Raw genomic sequence first — 23,320 nt, 5'->3', positions numbered from 1 at the left:
ATCCATCTATTTACTCAAGGTTTTGCTGGACTGAATAATGAGATGGAAGTATTCTTATAATCAACACTGTATTTCGTGGGTTATATAACACTTTACTTTTATCTGCTGGCACGTGTATTCTCTGTATAATAAAATAACAAGAGTCTGGATTGTCCTTTACACAAAGTTATCTATTTCTAGGCAGCCCTAACTATCTTTAAGTCCTTTACAGATCAGATTTGCTGAAATGGACAAGTAGATAGATGTTTATGACTGGCTTTGGGCTGAGTCAGATGAACCAATATGGCAAAGACATAATCCTGACGCAAAGAGCCTTCTGGACATGCGGGACAGGTAAACAACAAAACCTTAATCAGGTTATTGACTCCTTTCCAAGAACCAATTCTTTTATCCCAAGACTCTATTAATAGGTTTTAATTCATTAACCTGGAATTATCAATTATTTGATAATAAGAAATCCACCAGCTTCCAGGTCAACTGCTAGCTCCTACATCCCTTAGTGACTTTAAAAAACTTTCATTTTATAGAAAACTAGAATATTCTATCTTTTACCTGTTATTTTTCTAAGTCACAATATTTATCCTAATTTTGTCTTTTAAAATTCTATCCAGAATGGTTTAATGCTCGAAGGATATTTTAAGGTTTAAATGAGAATGAAAGAAAAGGACAGACTTGTTACCTCAGGTGGGATTATAAGGTACATGGGGAAGCAGAGCAAGAGATTAGTAACTTTTACTTTACACAGCATTCGTATTGTTTAACTTCTAATGAGCATATATGTGATTTAAAATAGTTTAATAAAATTTTTAATACTCTGTTTCCCCGAAAAATAAGACCTACCCGGACTATCCGCTCTGATGTGTCTTTTGGAGCAAAAATTAATATAAGACCTGGTATGTCATTATATTACATTATATTATATTATATTACATTACATTATACCCGGTTTATATTATGTTATATTATATTATATTATATTATATTATACTTGGTCTTACAGTAAAATAAGAACAGGTCTTATATTAATCTGTGCTCTAAAAGACACATTAGAACTGATTGTTGGGCTAGGTCTTATTTTGGGGGAAACACGGTAAGTGAATTAACAAAGCCTCTTTCTCTCCGTTATCCTTTCCATACCTTAGAAAGGTCTAAAAGCAAACAAAAGTCATTCTGAAACAGCACATCTAACCCGAGAGCCAGAAAGCATGGCCTGCACAGCCCGCGTTCCCCGTGCTATATGGGGCAAGTTGCACTGAGAAGGGCCCGAGATGCCTGTCCTCCTGATGTGACCACCTACCGGGGGAAACAGATAACCCCAAACCATTAGGGAGCATCACAAGGGAACACGTGCTGAACATTTACATGTGTAACAGTCCATAAACGCTCAGGGAACTTGGAAACTGGGAGATATTTGAGAGCGACGGGACTGAGGAGGGGCTTGATGGTGAACCTGAGCTGTCCTTGAAAAGGCGGACTTGGGGGATGACAGTCAAGGGAAGCAGAAGGGATATACCTGGGCAAAGGTGTCAGAGTCATTAGCACAAATGTCAGGAAGTGCTTCATTTTCAAAGAGCCATTCTCCAACTCGAGCTGTATCATTCCTCTCTGTAGCTTTCCGCTCTCAGCGATCTGAGGCGAACCTTAGTCCTGCTCAAGAAAAGAGGAAGAACCCCTGTCTCTGAGGGCAGGTGACTGGATCAAGTTTGATCATGGACGCTGCTGCCCTCTACTCAGACCCCATGTCTAGATCCTGATTTCTGAGTCACTCATCCACAGCTGACCACAGGACCTGATACGCAGATTTTTTTATGTTTAATGATTAAATATCAAACACTGGCCCTTCTGGCCACACGTTCCCTGCCTTGGACTCATGAATCGCCAGACATCAGCTTCCTGAGTTCGCCTTCTGCCTTGAACCCAGACCATGCATCACACAGCCAGCACCTAATAAAGGGTGTCCTAGACACCCCTCTTCTCATTTCTGATTTTTCTCCTTGGGCCTCCCTTGCCCAGTTTTGCAGTTATTTGGATGCTTGTGCTGTGCCTTGCTGTTTTGTCCCTGGCCCCATGTTTACCATTATAACTACTCTAAAACGAAGGACCAAATAATAGGCAAACACACACACACGTGTGTAATATTGATAGAGCATTTCCTATGTTCCAGACCTTGTGCCAAATATTTGCTGGGAGTTAATCTTTTTGATCTGCCCACTCAAAAAGAAATGTGCTGTTATGATGTCTTACACAGGTAAGAAAACGTGGCTTCAATAAAGTGGTAGAGAAAGATTTTGAACCACAACGTTATAATCCAGGGTGGGCAAAGGGATGGTGGGCCTTTCGTGAATGGATGACCAGAGCGAGGAGGCCTTGAAATTGGGATGCAGTTTGGGTTTCGTGCAACAGTCAATGTGGAGCCACTGCAAGTTTAGAAGCACAAGAGTACCAGGAAAAAAAACAAAAAAACGGTATTTACACATCTCTAGATTTCATTCTAGCTTTTACTCCTTTGACTATTATGGTAATTTGTAAACCAAGTTTGCCTGAGTCCTTTTATGTTCCACCTTTATTCTATCAGCATCGGGAACTAATCTATACTTTCATGGCAGTGTAATACGGAAAATCAAAACAAAACAAAAATTTGGAAGCAATAGAGGAAAGGCTATCTAAATTGTACTGCATTAATTTGGTAAAATGCTAAGTCATTAAAAATAAAAATTATGCCTTGACATGGGTGAATGACAAAAACAGTTTGGTGAAAGATGTAGAGCTCACAATTGTAAATATAGAATTCCCCACTCATTATGACTGTGCAAAAGGAAGTATGTGTTGGTAAAGAGAATGAGGAGAAATAAAGAGGTGAATCAGGATGGTGGATTCAATTATAAACTTGCTATTTCTGTGTTTTAAAATCTTAGTATTGTTTCAATTGGTTTTAATAATACAGGAACATTTTAAAAAGAAAAGCACATCAGTTCAGCAGAAATAAATGGATTAGAAGTTAAGGCTACGGTAAGCAGGATATCTAGGCATCAGGGTATGATGGCACTGGATTTCAAGAATGGAAGCATTGGGGGATAAAAAGTAATGGCTGTGATAAGTGAAATAAGTCAGATGGGGAAAGAAATACCATATGATCTCACTTATATGTGGAATATAAAGAATAGAACAAATGAACAAACTAATCAGAAATAGTCTCAGAAATATAGAGAAAAAACTGGGGTGCCTATATGAGAGTGGGGTGGGGATGAGGGAGAAGGTGAGGGGATTAGAAAGCACAATTGGTAACCACCACATTGCCACGGGGATACAAAAGATAGTTTGTGGAATATAATCAATAATGCTGTAAAGATTTTGTAGGGTATCTGATGGGCACTTGTCTTATTAGGGAGACCACCTCAGGGATGATGTAGATGCCTGATCACTGCACTGTGCACCTGAAGCTGAAGCTGCACAATAATGAATGTCAGCTACAATTTTATATAAATGTAGTCACAGGATGTGGAGTACGGCATAGGAAATAGAGACAGTGGAAATGTAATAGCTGTATGCGATGTCAGAGGGGTTGTAGATTGCGGGAGGGGGGTTATCACTTTGTGAGGGGTGCAAATGTCTAACTATTACATTGTTTTGTACACCTGAAACTAATAATAAAAAATGAAAATAAATAAATGCTGAGAGGGAAAACTCGGGCATTTGGTGTCTAACAGATTGTAAATGACTGAGGTAGAAACTTTACAAAGTATTTTAAAGTTTCTAGGCCAAGGCTAGACAAATGTTAAGTGCCATGAATAGAAATTTCACAATTCTAAAGAAGAAGCAGCTTTCTGATGATAATTATGATGTTAGGACTTCTATATGAGATGAAAATTATTACATTAAAATATTATGACAGTGAAAAATCCAAGTGTATGTGATCTGGAGTATATTAAACAATTAGAACTGGGCTACAGATGACTCAGGGGCATAGATTGAGAGATTCATATTGATGGGCACTAATCAGTTCTGATGTTACGCATTATTTAGCTAACATAGCATTTTTAAAAATAGACTTTGGATGTTTTTACCTAAGTAAGCACTCATCTTCCCCTATCATATTATACCTTGCCTTCACATATTTGCCCAGCTCCTGAAGGCATTTGATTTTGATACATGGCATAATCTGTGAAAGTCATGGAAGTGAATGAGTTGGCTGCTGAAAAGGGGGTGGGAAGGATATAGAATGTGTGAGGACGGAAGACTAAGACAAAGGAAGCTCTTCGCAATATCTGAAGACATAATAAATCAGAACATCTGTCTTTAATAGGAATTCCCTAAAGTATATAAATGTAACTGGGGGTGGGGGCAAAGAGATTAACCAATATTAAAAAGGAAAAATATTTCTGAATCTGAAGAAAACCACAATATTGAAGAGGCCTTCTCAGTATCAAGAGAAGCCAAAGATTCACACATAAACACAATCTCATATCAGAATGACCGGGACGGGAAAAGTTATTTTTTTAAAAAGCATCCAGGGAGATGATAAGGGGCAAAAAAGGTCAATCTGGCATCAGATTTTAAATAGGCAGCATAAAACACAGGCAGATATAGTTTCTTTATAAAGATAAACATGAATGTACTATACAAACCATCATTCCCATTCGTAGGTCTTATCCAAGTGAAATAAAAACCTATGTTCATGTGAAACCGTATAGACATGGTTATAAGAGGATCTTTTTGGTGATTCACAATCACCAAATACTGAAAACAACCCAAATGTCCTTTAATGATCCAGGTAAATGGATCAGCAAACAGTGGACATTCATACAATGGACTAATATTCTACAATAAGAACAAACAATTGGAGAAATCGCAAATGCATTATGCTGAGTAAAATAAGCCAGATTGAAAAGGTGATATACCACATAATTCTATTACTGTGACATTCTTGAAAGAAGAAACCATAGGGACAGAGAACAGATCAGTGGGGTTGAGGCTGGAGAGGAACTGACTACAAAGGCTCAGCACAAGGGAATTATTTTTGAGTGATTTTGGTTGTTAAACAACTTTGTGCATTTGTCATAGCTCAGAACTGAACACCAAGAAGAGTGAATTTTATTATGCTTTATGTAAATTTAAACAATATTAAAAAACACAAATTGATTTAAAAAATCAAGGTTATATCACATAAAGGTGACCAATGGAAGAACTGAAATTAAAATTTTATTAGCAGAGCTTCAAGGAGAGGGGAAAGGAGGAGACAGTGTCACTTACATTATGTATTTTTCATTACAAGGAATTGATAATATTAAATTGGTAAATTTTAAAAAATTAGTGGCACAGCACTATCCATTATATTTTTCAACCAAAAGAAAATAAAATGCAAATCGTTCAGATGGTTACACCTGAGTGGTACTTGTGTGACTGAGGAGCTAGGGAGGGGAGTCTTTCATATTTCCTATCTTATCTTCCTGTACCATTTGAAATAATACATGTGTATGAATCACTTACAATTTATTACAAAATAAATTTCAAAATTATACTAATGTGCCTATTCTGGATTAAAAAAATCTTGATTTAAAAACTTTTCCCCCAGATTTCATATTATCAGATTTAGAACTATACCCTCAAGGTACATAAAGGTGAGAATTTCATTTATAGTATAAGAAAGTACTATAGGTATCCAAAAATTTTATATACAACACATCACAAAAGTACTCTAATAAATGATAAGAAATGTTATAAATGATAATATAAAAAAGTGAACATTATTAGTTGTTCAGATTTGTTTTATTTAATTATGTTTAACAGACATTTAAATTTCTCTTATAATTATGTCACAGTAAAATATCTTCAAAGAGATCATTTCATCTATTTATGTTGATATGGCAACATAAACAAACTGAGATACTCAATAATGACCAATAAGCCTGAAAGCGGTCAATGATCTTTTCATTGTCAGCCAAGCTGAATCAATGGACCTATGACAGCTACTCCTGGCAGAACCTATGCTAAAACTTTTTGTAGAAAAACATCACAGATGCTTTGGGGTTTGAACAGAATTTGACAGGGGAAAGACTTAAAGAATAGTTATTGGAAAAAGAATATACTCCCTACAAGCAAATTTTTAATAGCTTTTGATCCATTGCAAGAACCCCAAAGTGCCAGTATGTGAATGCATAATTAGGTAGGAGAAAATTCATTACAAAGTGAATTTTGGTTCATCTTGACAAGCAAAAGATTCTCCCATGGCTGCTTTTGAGAAAATTATTATACCTTCCTTTCATCAAAATGTTGCCAGTTCTGCATTTCTGTCAATAGCATTTAACATATTTATTTAGGTTGTCTGATTTCTACTTCACTAAATGGAGACCTTTATTTAAATCACATCCCCGTTAACTTATATAACACATACACATAAAATTTCTCCATAAATAAGAGAATCCCTCTGCATCCCTTCTATGGTAGTCATGGACATGCACCACTCACATGTCCCACTGCAGTTAACATGGCGACTAATGGCTCTAGATGTTATTCCTCTGCATTTATCACTACGTTTGCACTCAGACCATGCTTCTCCCAAGCTGATCACAGTCAGTGTCTGAGCACAGTGCAGGTACTAGGCCAGACAAGTCCTGTAGGACATGAGACTCCTCTAGTACATGACTTGAGTTCAAGGAGTCCCCACTGGCCTTGTCGAAACTTTCTTAGAACTACTCTGCTATTGGAGACTCTTCCTACCCAATCCTTCTTCCTCCTCTCCTTTCACATAGTAACTTGGTCAGAAGATTCCCTTGCCTACTCCTTCTTCCTCCCCTTTTGTTGTTCATTTCTCCACCCCAAACCTCTTGTAACTCTAATCCCATCTTGGCATCTGCTCAGAGGATTTGAACCAACATTCTGAAGAAACGTTAAGCATGGTATTCTCTACCTAAAGAATACTTGAACCACGCTACTTTCACAGAGAAAGAATCATAGCTAAATTTATGTAAATTAGGAATAGATTTAGCTGAAGCATCCTTGGAGATATCTTTCATATCTGTAATATAGATTCTCTCCCTCCATCTCTAGCCATAGTCGCTAACCTGGCCTTCCTTCCATTTAGTCATCTTGTGCCTCTACCCCAGCTGATATTAATGTCCTAAAGTAGCTCTCTGTTCTTGTCATTCCGTTGTATTTAAAGGCGTTGGTGATTCCCTCAATTCTAGTAAAGTCTTAGCCCTCAGGCCCTCCACTACCTAAAAAGTCAACTTACCTCTCAAGTTTCAACTAAGAGAAAGTTCTCTTTCTCCAAGGCTGAAGACAGGAAGTAAAAGGTTGAAGATGGTAGAAACAAAATTGAGGATTAGGAAGGAAAGTTGGGAGATTTATAATAGGTGACTTTATTTTCCTGATAAAGTAGGTGGTGGCAAGCCAGGGGCTGAGAGAGATACAAGAGGTTAAAGAGGGAGACAAGTCTTGTAACAACCAAAGTGCAAATACCACATGAATTAAAAATCTCGTGGAGTAGCACCTGTTGCTTTGTTCTGAATACATGCTTTTCACAAAGTAAATGCTCCAAAATATTTGTTGATTGAATAAAGTAAGCAAAGCTCTTGAAAGAGCAGAGAGAGGGGGTTAAGAGTCAGAATACGAGCACCATCACTGAGAGCTCTGTGCCTTAGTTTCCTTATCAGGACAATGGTGGTAATACGGTACTTACTTTATAAGGTTATAGTAAGGATTTACAGGTAAATATGTGATGTAATTTACTTACATTATGCCAGCCATGGCAAGTGTTCTGTATGTTTGCTATCCTCATTAGCAGTATTTTTACAGCGAATATACAGCTAATTAAAAAAAAGAAGTTGACTGAAGGGTATAAACTTCCAGTTATAGGATGATCTATCATGTACAGCATGGCAATTATAGTTAATAATACTGGATTATCTACAGATATTCCTCAACTTACAATGGGGTTACATCCTGATAAACCTATCGTAAGTTGAAAATAACCTACGAAACATCATAGCTTTGCCTAGCCTAAACACTTAAACATGCTCAGAACACTTATAGTAGCCTGTAGGTGGGCAAAATCATCTACACTAACACAGTGAATACCCATAGCATACCAGTTGTTTACCCTTGTGATCGTGAGGCTGACTGGGACCTGCAGTTCACTGCCACAGCCCAGCATCATGAGAGTATCATACCACATATTGCTAGCCTGGGAAAAGATCAAAATTCAAAATTCAAAGTACGGTTTCTACTGAATGCATATTGCTTTCACACCATTGTAAAGTAAAAAAATCTAAATCAAATCATTGTAAGTTGGGGACCATCTGTACTTGAAAGTTGCTAAGAGAGTAGATCTTAAATGTTCTCACCACAAAAAAGAAATGGTAATTATGTGATGTGGTAGAGGTGTTAATGACATAATGGTAATCATTTTGCAATATATAAGTATATCAAATTAACATGTTATACAACTTAAACTTACGCAATGTTATAAGTCAATTACATCTCAATAAACCTGGGGGGGAAAACTGGACCAGGAATATGGTATAGTAGATAAAGTACCAGATACAGTTAGAAGACTTCGTTTTAAGTTCCAGATGCCATTTAAGATCTGTGATCTTGGGCATATCATTTATTGTTTTGCAGTCTCACTGGTACCTATCTCTTATTATATAGTTGTAGTGAGCATCAAAGGAGAAGATTTGTGTGAAAGTATTCTATAAACCATAAAGGATGACATATACAGGTTACCAATCAGAAAACAATGCACTTATATTGGTTTGTTTGGTTCGGGAACCAAAACCCTAACCCATGGAAATCCTGAAGATTAGTGTTAAATGTATACATCCTAAATACACATTAGACAGTGTCTATGCAAAAAACAGGCTGCTTAGGATTTAAGGATGGGAGGGAAGCCTGCTCCTGTTTGAGAAGATGGTGATGGTGGGTAGAGAGTCACTGAATCTGAGGCCATTGGGTGGAAGTGGGAATAACAGGATTTTCTAAGGAGCTAGAGAATGGTAGAAAACCCAATTTGAATGCCATGGCATATGCAATGTATGTAATAACTTAGAGGTGTGTATTCATAAAGTCAGCTTCCCTTTTTTTGTAAACCTACCTCTCCATAACCAGGCAGCCTGCTAGTACATCAAGAATTTACTGATGTAAGCAACTATAAACATTGTGTAATGGCAGCACTGTCTGAGAATAGTCATTGGAGAGTGCAGGGTGCACGGTTAGCGGCCAGAGACAATATTTTCTACTTTTTACACACTACAGGTCACACGCAATATAATCTGATATAGTGTAAAACTACTTTAATAATAATTATTATTATTAAAAGAAAACAATCAACTCCACAGATCAATGGCTCTTTTAAAACATGTTTTCTAATCTGTTTCCTCAGCTATATGGTTACTGTCCACCTGGAAAGGGCCCAAAGTGATAGCCAGAAATCTGCCACCACCACCCCTTCTGCTGTCCCTGCCATCATAGTTAATTGTGTTTGCTCAACTTGAAGCCAAATTCATATGCAGTATATTTAGATGGTTAAAATAGCATAGCATTCCACTGTATTCACAGATTTTTTTTTTTTTTTAGATTATTTTCAACAGCACAAGTCTTAGAAATTAGTCTGGAATAAATAAGGTAAAGAGAAAAGATGCAACATAAATTTGTTCCAGTAACAAAGATAACAATATCAAAATGGCCGTCTGGAGATCCGCCATGAATGAAGGAATACAGAGTGTTCCTTGTGGTGCACTCTCCTGCAAATGCACTCACCTCCTCATCCGCCACGTCTGGATTTATTTTAATATGGGTGAGTAAGAAAGCAAGAAACTAATAGTAAGAAACTGTGAAGTGCCTTTGTAATTTCAAAAGATCAACATACAATCTTACATAGCATTAAAGGTAGAGGTGTAGAACTGATATATATGTTGATTTTTCTGAACTTCCTAAGGAGCCTTTTTTCCCCACAGTGGCAAACTTTCTAAGTTGAAAAATACATATCATGAATATAGATTCACGATCTCTTTTCTGAAGTCTCAGCCACTGCATATTTCTTCAAATGTCTTGAAAAATCACAAATTTACAAAGGCTTGGTTGGATACTTTTGTCAACTAACTCCACCTTAAGTTTTTCAATTATCATTTTTAGGATTCACAAATATTAACCCTATCACCCAAATATGAAAGGATTTCTGAACCATGGAGTAAAGAACATACTTTGCTGCTGAAAAGGTTATGGCTTGAATTGGATCAATTAATTAAAAATAAAGACCAGTGTTCTGTGCTTTTAATCTGAGCCACACTTCACATAATAACAATAACAACAGACATTTTAAACATACAGAGCTTAATGAACCTAATTTTCATTCAAATTTGGAAACTGAAGAGAATGAAAGAGTATACTTCTGGTACCTACATTGATTATTGATCATTAGGGAATCACATTTGGAGAATGTCTACTGTGTGCTCAACTGTCAGGAGCTGACTTTTTCTTTTGTATTCTTAGTCCTCACTTGTTTATTGATTAATTCAACAAATAGTACTCAGAGCCTATTATATGCCCACATGTTGTTCTAGGTACTGAAGTCACAGTTAGAACAAAGGGGGCAAGGTGCTGTTCTCATGGGATTTTAGTCTACCCTAGAGGGCAGGATTAGGAGACAACAAACAAACAGAAACTAAGATCTCAAATAGTGATTACTTAATTAAGAAAGCACAGTAGAGCAGAATGCTAGGGTGACTTGGAGGGTAACATTAGATAAGTGATAAGGAAAGGCTTTTCTGAGGAGGTAGCACATGCCTCTGAGAGACAAGATGACACCATCCATGTGAAGAGCTGAGGGAACTGCAATTACAAAGACCCTAAAATGGGAAAGAGCTTGGAGAATCCAAAGAACAGGAAGTAGGCAATTAAAACATCATGAATTGAAGGGAAATGTTTTGAGATGAGGCTGGAGAGTGAGCAAATGGCACATCCCTTCGAAAAACTCAGGCAACCATTTCAAGATTTGTTCTGCCTTTGAAGTCAGCACAGAAACAGCTTGTAGAACAAAGGCCAGTATTGTCTCACATACCAATATTATTGGCACCAGAAATCTCCTCTTTCATGTGTCTAAATTGTCCCTAAAATACTTGTCTCATGAGTCTTTAAATCCTGAATGACACACCTGGCCTTTAGAGTCTCCCCTGGTTCATATTCTCACTCTTCCAGGGCCTTGCCTCTGACCTGATACTTGTTCTGACCCTCACTATTGGTACAGGGCTGGAGTCCACCGAATCCTAGTATGTGTAACCTCAAATATAACCCAACTACTCCATCTCCCACCTCCAAATTCCTGCTAATCCTTAATGACTTTTACTGCTTCCTTACCTGACCAGATACCAAAACTGCGATATCCTTGCTAGTGTTACTACTTTACTAAGTATGTATTGTATTTTCAACTTTCAAAAATACTTCCATATCCTTTTCCATATCTTGATTACATCAACAATCTCCACAAAGTAGATATATAATTACCATTATTTCATTTTAAAGGTGAGGAAATCCAAAGTCAAATAGTTCAGGTAACCTTCCTACAGTAAGCTCACAACAGGACTGGCCTGAGAAACCAGGAATTCTGCTTTCCCATCTCCAACCTGTTTTGGGGGTGAGGGAGATCTGATTTACTGCAGGCATTGGGGTCTTGAAAAAAGTAAGCCCACACATGGCCTGCTTATTAAATTGAATGTGAAGACCACGCTCAAAGGAATTTAGAAATTAAATAGAAAGGTTCCCTACTACAACTTTTTCCATATTTGTGTATTTGAGTTCACTTTTCTTCATAACCTTATGTCTTCAGACATTTGCAGCCCTATATATACACTAGACCATAGTGTACAGATTAGTATAATTATATTACCAATTAAAGAGAGAAAAAAGAGAACAAGTGAGCTGTTTACTTGCTAAGCATATTCAGTTGCTCTGGGTTTTCTTCTTTACCTCTGCCTACCTCCAAAGATCATGGTTGTACATAATAAATTATCACTTTGTGGATCTAGGATGGCACATATAACTCTCATTCTAAAAGTTCAATATTGTAGTCTCATTTTGAAATAAGTATTTTCAGATAACCATGTTATCAAAAATTCAATGTACTCTTTTTAAAAAAAATCAGCATTTTCAGATAAATCCAAACAAGAGCATCTTAGACAACATACCAGAAACTATTTTTCTTACCAGTTCAATATTAATCAAGTCTCATAAATATTACCCTGAAAATAAGTGGGAAAGTGCTAAAAGAAATTAAAAACTCTCAGGTGTCTTTCATCCTTTGAAAATAGATAAATTATGTTCATTGTAGCTTGTGGTATGTGGTAGTTTGAAGTAGAATGCTTTTCATACCATTCTTTAAAAATCTAAGGCTCTTATTAAGATGACATTCTAGCTATTTCTATTAAAATTCATGACCCTTTTCTAAGAGGATTGTTTTGACCTGTTACTTCTGGCTAAATTTGTGGGAGTTCTTCCACTCACTAATGTGCATAATATTTTGAGGAAATAGACTAATAGCTATTGACCTAATTGAAATATATTTAAAGTTGTTAAACAAAAATAACAATATGCAATTTTAGTGAAAACACAAATTCACTTGAAAGTCAATGTTATTCAGAGCAAATGCAGTAAGTTTTGAAGGATGTGCTGCCCCTAGAGTACCATTTAGTGAATTGGAAGCAGCAATTCACAAATGAAGAAAACTTAGCAAAATATAATACAGTTAATCTACATAAGCCTCAAACTTGCCAAATAGCAGGAAACAAATGACTTACCATTTCTAGTTTATTTCCAGATAGACATTTAACATTGTGTATACATCAGCGGAGTACAGCATTAGGAATAGAGACAGTGGAAATGTAATGGCTGTGTGCGATGTCAGAGGGGTAGTGGATGGGGGAAGGGGAGTTGTCACTGTGTGAGGGATATAAATGATAAATGTCTAACTATTGTATGGTTTTGTGCACCTAAAACTAATAAAAAATGTAGAGAAAAAAAGAAAACCCACGAAAAAAACTAGGAAAAAAAACACTGTGTAAACATCATGTAGTCACTCCATGCCTACTCGATGCTCAGATTCAACACAAGAACAGGCATCTCCTCCACCACTCCCACCTCCTACCTCTCCAAGTAACTTTGGGGCAGGAAATGAGCCCCTTTAGGGGACCAGTGCATAAATAGGGTGCATTCTGGATTATTGCCTGCCATGTGGTAAGCTTCTAGATTGTTCAGTTTTGTCCATGATGGTTGGGGTGAATTTCATTCAGGGGTGAATATTAGGAATATCGTTGTGACCACACATCTAAGCTACAGCTTTATTGGTAATAAACCTGCCATTTATTTATTTATTTATTTATTTATTTATTTATTTATTTAAACATCCGTTTGGGAAATACTGGAATCTCTCTCTTTTAAGACATTTTCTTATATGCAAGCATATTTCTCAAGGATGATTTAACAATTCTACTATGTCACGGTCATTATTGTCTTTCAGGAAAAATGCTACCTAATTTTTTTTCCAAAAAGATACAGAAATACATTCTTCCTCACAAAGATTACATAGACCATTTTCATACATAAATATAAGCAAACAGATAATACTTGAATAAAAAGAGTTGCACACATATCTATCTTATGTGAAAATGTGATACTTAATAGAGAAATCAAATTTATAAAATTTACCTCTTACTTTTCACTGAAAACGTCAAAGTTATTTTTAAAAAACATGTTAATTGATCTAATACATAAATACAATGTTTACACTTTTGTGCAAAATAAATTACATGGGCAGATGTCTAGTCTGAAATCACATCTTTTTATTGGGTTGTCCTGAGGTATATGAGTATGTGTGCCCGTGTGTGTAAAGTAATGTGCAATTGAGGCTCCAGCAAGACAGTGGCAAAAAAACTGGCTGAAAAGCAAAAATTCCATTTTGACAGTTTCACTTATTTGTTTTCCCTGATTAGACTAGTTGGTTTAGCTTTGCATTTTGTATGCATTTATTAAATTGTTGTAAACAAAAAGCATAGTATTATAATGATATTCAAGTCAATACTATTTTTTTACAATACTTAACTATCATATACTCAAAGTCAAAATATTTAAAATTGAGACTAAAGTCAACTAATTTCATTTCCAAAAGAAATTGTACCGCCTTTTGCAAATGTTTACTAGGTGAAAACAGCATTTAGAAAGTACACTTCATATAATTTCAGATATATACTAATATACACTTATCTATATCCTATATTTAAAGGATATGTGTATATATCCCCATCCCCCTCCACCAGATCCCCAAAATACTCAATCTTACCTGTTTTTGAGCAGCACACTGAAGGTCATCTTATCCAGTCCCAGATAATTTGGCAGCAAGTTTGGCCAATTCCAGTTCCATTTTGCAATGGCTGACTGTTGATAAATGAGAAGACACTATTGTTAGTTATTAATCAGAGTTAATATGATCAGTAAATTAAAGCTCCAGCTGTGATAGACTAACTAAGAAGGAGGGGGGTCCAGAACAAGGACTTAGACAGATAACATCAATCATGTCCACAGAAGAAGGTTTTTATTCCAATAAGACAGCAATTAATGTATAAATCCATTTGGGAATGCAGTCATTATTTATAAAAATATAAACCAATTTCTTGAGTCGTTATTCCTCCAAGTGCTAATGGCGTTTGCCCAAGTTTCTCTGAGATGGTGACTCTTTGAAAAGCAAAATAAAATAATTGGCAACTTTTTCATTTACCAGTTTATAGTTTTCTCAGCACCCAGAAGTTTCATTAAGTAAACAAACTTGGAAGTGCTACTACTCAAATTATGACACAGCTGAATTAAAACGTTAACATTAAGAGGCATATGAACATTACCTCTTTGGTTAAGAAAATGCTTTAAAGGGGAAATTGCAAGCACCTGTAAATGTAAGTAACATAAATGATTTTTTTCTCATTTAATAGTTTCACAACAGAGGAAGGAGAAAATTTACTGTGAAGGATAATCACATATTTCAGAACTGAATAAAACATGCTATTTATGTAATTGTGAGGATAGTTTAACAGTGACAATGATTATTTATGATTTGGAGCAATCGGAGGCAAAACACAGGAAAGCAGCCAAAAAACTCAAATGTATACGATATATTTGGTTTTAAAGTAGTATAGATGCTTACACTGCTTAAACTAAATAGTTTTGATAATAAGAGCCCAGGCTGATGTTTAAAATCCAACCAGAACTATGCCCGTCACCTGCTGATTAATGGAGCGCTCCCATCCTGTCACAGAGCAGGAGAATTCTGCCCCAGGTTGTCATCATTTGAAGGTCTTATTCTACTACAGTATTGATGAATGTAGACTAGGGCTGTAACAGGCATGGTAAAAATATTATCTGCATCCCGAATTAGGCTATTGTTTTAATTTTTATTTTCATCAGAGCTCTAGGTCAAGCAATCCTTCTCTTCTGCCCTGTTAGTTCAAATAGTCTGTCAAGAGGCTTCTCAGAAAAGCCACCAAAAGAATAAATAAAACAAAAGCAACTTTAGATTTCAAATACCTTGGCATAGAGATGATATTTTTAATATAATTACTAAAACATTCAGCTTAAACAATGGCATAATGTGGCATTAAAAAATGTGTGGTGTTTATCACATTGACTTTATTCCAAACATCCTGACTTTAAGATTGTTAGCAACTTCAATTTTAAATTCAGGAATGCATTTAGGGTTATAAAAAAAAAGCAAATTTACCTCATGCCACTTAAAAGAGGAGCTAAATATTTTATGTATAATTGATTTAAAATTATTTTATAATTTACCTGATAAATTTGATAAACTGATAAGGATTCCCAGGTATTTCATGAGTATGGGTATTAGGGGATGGGGGTGGGGGGCAACAAGGAAGAGAAAGACTGTTACAAAACTCCTGGCTTTTCTGTCCTTCTCTAGACACAGCCAAACAGATGTTCCCTCGGCCCACGGTGAACTGACCTGGTCAGATGCTAAATTTTACAGACCAAACATATGAATCAGTTTGACAGATAGAACGAAGGTAAAATAACTTTTTCAAAGTCAATTTGTGCAGACCATGCACATAAATACAAGGCCTTTTGCTTCCTAGGAAAATGCTTATGAGTAAATATTCAAACGCAAACCAACTTTTTTCTTACTAGTGTAAAGAAACCATCCATTTAAATTAAATTTACTATCACATACCTGATCTAGCATGTTTTCACTAAACACCTTGTACACATGGAAAGGGTTAAAGGCAGAAGGCTGATCTTCCACACTCCTCAAGGTTGTTTTTAAAGGTCTGATGGGTAATGGCTTTTCCTCTGAACCATTCATAGAAAACAGCTGTTCTTTTAAATATGCCTTCAAGGGGAAAAAAAATTACAAGTCGTTGTGGTGGGAAGCATATATTCTCTTAAAAATAAACTGATCAATATCCAAATCTACCTTTTCAGCACATTTTCTAGATTACAGTGTATTACTTGCCTTAGGACAAAATACATTTTCAGAAGCAACCTAGCAGAGTACCAATCAGCTTTGTAATAAACCCATCAAAAACAAGATCACCTAAAATAGAGGATAGATTAGGAAAACATTTAACAAATTCTCACATAAGGAATGTATGCTTCATATGTCAGAATCTTTTTAATAGGCGTTATCTTGTCATTATTTCATGTTCACATATCTGGTTACCAAAACTTAACTCAGGTGCATGACTACTCACAGTACAAGACTGCTTATTCATTTATTAAGTGGAGTTGCTACCTACTCCTGCTCAGCAGAGCACTAAGTACTCTGATATTTCACTGTAAGTGGCCTCACCTATGTAAAATTAATTACAATGCAAACTCCTAAATTCTATTTCCATGCTGTGGCCTAAAAAATATCAAGTCAACCCTCTGCATTTTATCTCATTGTCCACCCATAAATAAATCAGGTGAACAATCCTAATCTACTTTATAGGACTCTTTCTGAAAAACAACAAATAAAAATGACTAAAAGTTTCCTATAAACTATCAAATGTTAACTCTTAATAAGCACATCATTTAATAAATAAAGCAAATGTTTTCCTAATTTTTAGTACATCACAGTGTAATTTTTTTTTCTCTTCACAGTTAGGATTAGGACGAGGTTCCAAACATTATAGCTGAGAAGGATTTCAGAAGTTTTCTAGAAAACCCTTGTTATGCTAAATCTGATGCGCAGATCAGCCTAATCAGCCTCACCTGGGAGCTTGTTAGAAAAGCAAAATCTCAGGCCCCAGCAAATCAGAATCTGACCGTTAAGATTTCCCAGGAGATTGGTAGGCACATGAAAGTTTGAGAAACTTTAGCTCACACCATGTTCAATGGTTGGCTCTAAAAGGTCAGGAGACAAGCCGAGGTCACTCAGGGATGAGGGGTAGAGTTGGGGCAAGAAGCCATATCTCTGGTCTCAGTTCACCGTGATCTTTTTCCCTGTGCCTCTCTAACTTCATGAATAGAGAACGCCCACTGTATGTATTGTGAAAGGCAAGTTTCAGATCCCCAAACCCTTAAAAATCAAAGAAACCACTACTTAAGCAAACAATGATAGTCTTTTCTTAAACTTGCTCTTTGTGGATCATATCTCTTTTTAAAAAAAATCAATTCTATGGTATTTGACTGATTCTTACTAAATATTATTAGATAATGATAAAGCCATTAGAACATAATTTTATGCCTAGATTTCGATTTCTGAACAGAAACAATTTTTTTCTCCATTATAATTTCTGACAGTAAAATTTTAAAAAGGATTAAAATGCTCTCCTTTCATTAGAAAACCTACTTTGTTTTGGCTATTAATCTTTTTCACTGATTTCCTTTTACATGATTGTATTTTGGCTTGTTTGTTTGTTTCCACAATTCAAAAAAACAAAGTGCTCTGTTGCAAGTTGTAAACACAATGGTGGTGTTTTCTCCCTTGTTAATTTCTCTGACGTCTCTGCTACTATATTGACACTGGTCATTACTACTTCAAAGTCTCAGATTTTCTGTGGCATTGCTTTAACCAGATTGACTGCTAATTTGGTATATTTCTTTAGGAGAAATATATTCTCTGAATATCCTTTCTTGAACACCTTTCCTATGCAGCTACAGCAAAGCTTATTTCTCTACCAATCGTTTTTCTACTTCTCTCCACGGAAGAGCTCCACCAGTCTCGCGATCTCAACTACCGTACTCAATGAAGACCACCACATTTGCACTCACGGCCTGTTTCATCTGGGCTCCTGGCCAGGATGTTCAACTACCATTTGGACTTTTGTGCCCAGACATCTTACCTTTATCTCGAAGACGAACATTTTTAAACTCATTTTCTCTTACAACTTTGCTGTCTCTCAAAGGCACACGCATTCTTTCCTTCACCTAGGCCGGTGCCCATAAATGTATCTGTATTTATATTGCATTTTTGAATATTTATTTCAAATAGTAGCACATCTGAAAGTGCTGAAGACTCATAGTGCTACTGATCAAATGAAAAATTTCACAACGGAAATTCACCTCCAACAGAAGGATAGCTCACCGTATAAAAGCAGCCATGTATAATAGTCACTTAATCACCCTGGTGTTGTTATTGGGGTTTATTGCCTGCATTCTTTTGTAGTCACAGGGTCTTTGGTTCGAGACTCACCTTAAATTATTACCTTGGGGCACTGCATCTCTCTGAGCATAAACCACCAAGTACTTAGCAGGACATCCCATCTGATAGATATTGTCATAGCGGTAAGTATATTCAGTTGTAATGAAAGAAAAATCATAACTTGGAACCAACTTGATCAAAATGTGGTAGTGCCTCAGCAAAGAATCTTCCATACATTAGATCTCAAAGCATACTTGTTTAGAACAACTGCCTTAGAGTTCCACGACGGGAAGATAGCCTTGGGTTTCCTAAATATCCAACTTAACTTTTGTTGATTTTGCTTATTGGTGATTACTGCACTTTTTTTGTGTATGGACGTTTTAAAAAGAGGACTAGTCTATTAGTATGTCAACCTATACCAGTCATTGCTGTCCTCAGAACTATTGAACACCATTTTACTAAGGATCTGCGTGAATCCTATCGCAATTTCTGTTTCTCAGTAGTCACCAGATATTTTGGCCAATTTGGGTAGTCAGAGGGACATGTCAATAAAGACCATGACTTCCCAATGGAGGTCTTTCAATTAGCCAAGACCACTAGTTGGAGTACTTGAGTTCCCCAAATAGAAACCCCAAACAATCTGTAAGGGATCATTAGTAAGCGTGAATAAATAGGTTTATTACTTTGTAACAATTACATACTGAGCTCTAGCCCCTAGGTGATGCTTCTCAGGTGGTCATTGAATACACTGTTATACAACTTGTGTATTGACTGGTTGATTAGCTCTTGAAAAGACAGATAACAAGATTTACTTGAAGTAACTTTCAGAGAGATTATAGTGGGAAAAACATGTATATAATGCAGTTGTAAAATGTTGTGATAGAATTTAATTCACTCCTTGGAAATTTATGGTTTTTAAGGCCTACTTCACTGAGATAAAACACTCTATCTTCACATTATTCATGTTATACAGTTTTACTATTCCAAAAAACTCATTCATGTGTTTGTAAATATAAACATAATTCTATTCACATTAGCTGTCACACTAATTCAGATACATGTAATCAAATTAAAACCCTGATTGAGTAAACTTGTATTGTTTTAAGTAAATAATTGAGATACCTACATGCTCTTTACATTTTTTTGCTAAAACAGCAGAAACATGCAAGGTGAGGGGCTGAACGCAGCTGAGAGGTGGACAAGCATGACACTGGTTCTAACCAGTGTCTGTGCATTAATGCATTTTCTTGGGTTAAGCTAGTTTGCTCCTGAATATGGTTCAATATTCTCCTGAAGTTTTCTCATTATGTAAGAAATCTTCAACTTCACCAATATAAGTAGGATGTCTACAGGAGATGAGCTACATCTCTCTTCAGGAAATTCTTCATTTCACAAACACTAGGTTTTAACATCAGCGTAACAGTCACAAATACACAATTCCCAAACTACACCTCTAGTCTGTAGGAATCAGAACTGAACTGAGTTGATGAGCCGTGTTATTGTTTAAACCATATAAATAAAACCTACATTGTTTCAGTGAAGCTTTTGCTATACAAATGCAGAACAGCCGGGGCTGAATAGATTCTATTAATAATGTAATATTGAGTTTGGTATTGACTTTAAGAAGTATTATCACCTCCTTGACTAACCCTTAGCTGCCAGCAGACGCTGCCTCAGGCCAGTACACACCTAATTGCTCGGTAAAAAGGCCGTTTCCCTACCTCATTGAGCTGCATGATGTGATAAATTTGCCTCAGGTACTCGCTGCCACCTGGTTTGTGGCAGATATCCAGGACCATCATGTTTATTTTCTGCTCAGTCAGTTCAAGAGCAATATCTCCTTCTTCTAAGGCTGTGCTTTTCTCTGTTGTCATAAATGCACTAAATATAAAGAAAGCATATATGTATTAATGAAAAGAACTGTAAAGATGGAAAATAATCAAAGAGACTGAGTGTGGAAAGTTGATGTCTCATATTCAAAGCACTCATAAAAACTTCATTCAAATAGATAAGACTTCCCAAACCACTGCTGTTCATATAAACAGTGCCTTAGAACTAAGCACCTGAAAGCATTTTTAAAAATTGAATCATTTCTTTTAAAACATTTCTTTATTGCATTTATACTCCTATCTATAAAACATTTTCCCATTACTGCAATTGTTGAAATTGCTATAATCATGGGATGAAAACAAAACATTTCTTTTTAAGAACATGTAAGAAATAATTTGTATTTTCTCTTTGAGGATAAAAAGTATCTTTGATGCCAGAAATAGCTTTGGTTTTCTGTCTTTTGTAGATTCCTCTTTACACCTGTCTTAGAACACATAAAAGACTAATTAAAGTGTCAAAAGAGGGAGCCTATTATGCTAAATATAGGTTGGCTGCTTCCTGGCAGTGTGCTTACCACTGGGTATTTTAAATTGGCCTTTTGACACTTGTTGCCTGTTAAAAATATATGCCCCCTCTGTTTCTTCTCCATAACACATACTTAGCAAAAGTCACTACCCTGCTTATTCTTCTATGAAAAAGGTCTATTATCATCACTACACTGGAAATATCCAAGTTATATTTATGAAACATATCTTTCATAAAACCTCATATGCTTATTATTGATTTTAAACATTATTTACATAGTAATAATAGATGGCATAAATAAAAAAATTCTCAAACTATGCCAGTGAAAATTAATCATGATAGTCAACTTTCATCATATATATTCCACACTAATTTTCTTATTGCAATTGTTATTAGGATCATGTTAAGCTTTGCAATCTAAATATTCTTAAGAAAATGCATGTTTTGCAACTGTTTCCCAGACTAAATGAAATTTACTGTGGTGTCATCAGCTGTATACTGCAGTTCATTACTGAGATTTTGCCATGATTATAAAATTAGTTCTGCTAAGAGTCAGTGCCGCTGACCTGAAGACTGAACTAAATGATACCCAGCTGCTGGACATTAACTTTTATATTGTTTCCACATGTAGCTTCAAAATATCTGTCTGAAAAAAAAGAACTTTACGATCATGTAAGCCTTGCTAAAAAATAAGGCAAATCCTACTCTTAGAGATTTTCATTTGTAAATAATGAAATTAACAAATAAAATAATCTTGTTTTAATAAAAGAAGTTTGTAAATATCTTGAAGCTGCATATGAGCTGCAAGCAAAATTTCTTGTCAGGTTTTTTGGAGGCTGACATTGAAAAAGTTGAGGCCCTCTGACAAAGGAGTGCGTCAGTGTCAGCCCCTGAATTGTATCCTTTCCTGTCCATCACTGTGCAGGTGAAGCAAATGATTGGATTCAGTCAATGCTATGATTAATGAGTTCCTCTCTAGATTTGGGACTGCCTATCAATCATGTCATTAGGGAGAATGTGCCCTGAAAGAGGCAGACCTTAGCCAAGGAATAACTGCATTAATCTTAATCTGTATATGCACCCAGCCAGCCAAGTCAGGGTCACCATGATGAAAAACAATAATCTTCAACTCGACAAATTACTTTGCAAAGACAGACATTTCTTTACTTTTTGGGCTGTATGTTCTCCAGAATCTAAGTTGACTGTTTACAGCTTGAGTGTTACTACAAAGTGAAGGTTATTTTAATGAATAGTAATGCTTTCTGGCGGTATGCAAGACAAGCAATGCTTACAGCTGCCACCCTTCCACTGTGGTTATTTTCACAATTTCTGTAAAAATCAAAGTTAAATCTGGATGCAAGTGAAAAAATCTAGCTAAATGATAGTTAGTAGTTCCAAGATAATCTTCATGGAAAATTAAGGTTTCTTTTATCTTAACAGAAGAACTATTTAGTTTAAATGCTTATATTCTCATACCATATATATATATATATATATATATATATATATATATATATATATATATATATATGGTGAAGCTAAGACAACCCTCCACCTATATACAGACATCATGGTTTAAAATACATTTTCCTCATGGTATAGATCTATGAAATACATGATCATCGATTTATGAGAAATATGTAGAGGTGGAAGTTTACTTGCATATCAGATAATTAACTTGAAATCAAAGTCAAGAAGAAACATTCCTGTAGTACCCAAATCCTAGAAGAAATGACCTAAAAGCAAGTTAATAAGCCAAATTTAACTCTTTTTCAAATAAATGTAATAAATAACTTGAAATCTTGATTTACAATCTTGATGTTATTTGAGAAATTGAGAAAGACATAGCATTGTGCTAAGTACATAACTACATAATATACATTCAGAATCTTTGAGGTATATAAAACGTTTTTAAAAATCAGCAATTCTTCATTTTGGATGAATGTTGCAGCAGATAGCTGATAAGCCAAATATTATTAGCTAGACAACTCCCTACATAGGAGATACCAGATGTGTTGGTGCTGTTTATAAAAAATGTAAACTAAAATCAACTTTTAAGGAAACAATTTTACTTATGAATTACTGTATGTAGCCCCAGGTGTATGACTGAGACACTTCAAACTGATTTTGATGCTAGAAGGGCTCCTAAACCATCAATATTGTAAATTTAACTTTGTGACTATAATCAGATCCACTATCTGTACTCTTCTCTTTTGCTCTCCCTTTTATAACCACTGTCAGAGATAATGACATCTGGCTTAATCTTTTAGTCATTGGATTAAAGCCCGTAAATTGGTATCGAATGCAAATGTAAAGATTACGAAGGTCACTGTCAATGTTACTAAGCTCTTG

General features: G+C 35.7%; 1 protein-coding gene across 1 annotated transcript in view; it reads right to left on the bottom strand.

Moving 5' to 3' along the window:
* The window catches only part of KIAA0825, a 360,830-nt gene that overhangs the window by 166,588 nt on the left and 170,922 nt on the right, over window positions 1–23,320 (bottom strand). The window contains exons 19-21 of the mRNA XM_081054478.1: window positions 20,335–20,494; window positions 16,220–16,378; window positions 14,327–14,421 (exon numbers count right to left, since the gene is read on the bottom strand). Of these exons, the coding sequence (XP_080910604.1) occupies window positions 14,327–14,421; window positions 16,220–16,378; window positions 20,335–20,494 (414 nt within the window). The remainder of the gene's footprint in view (window positions 1–14,326; window positions 14,422–16,219; window positions 16,379–20,334; window positions 20,495–23,320) is intronic.

Source organism: Rhinolophus hipposideros (genome assembly GCF_964194185.1).
Source record: "Rhinolophus hipposideros genome assembly, chromosome: 7".
In the NCBI taxonomy this organism is placed as follows: domain Eukaryota; kingdom Metazoa; phylum Chordata; class Mammalia; order Chiroptera; family Rhinolophidae; genus Rhinolophus; species Rhinolophus hipposideros.
This window is presented reverse-complemented; position numbering and strand designations above follow the sequence as displayed.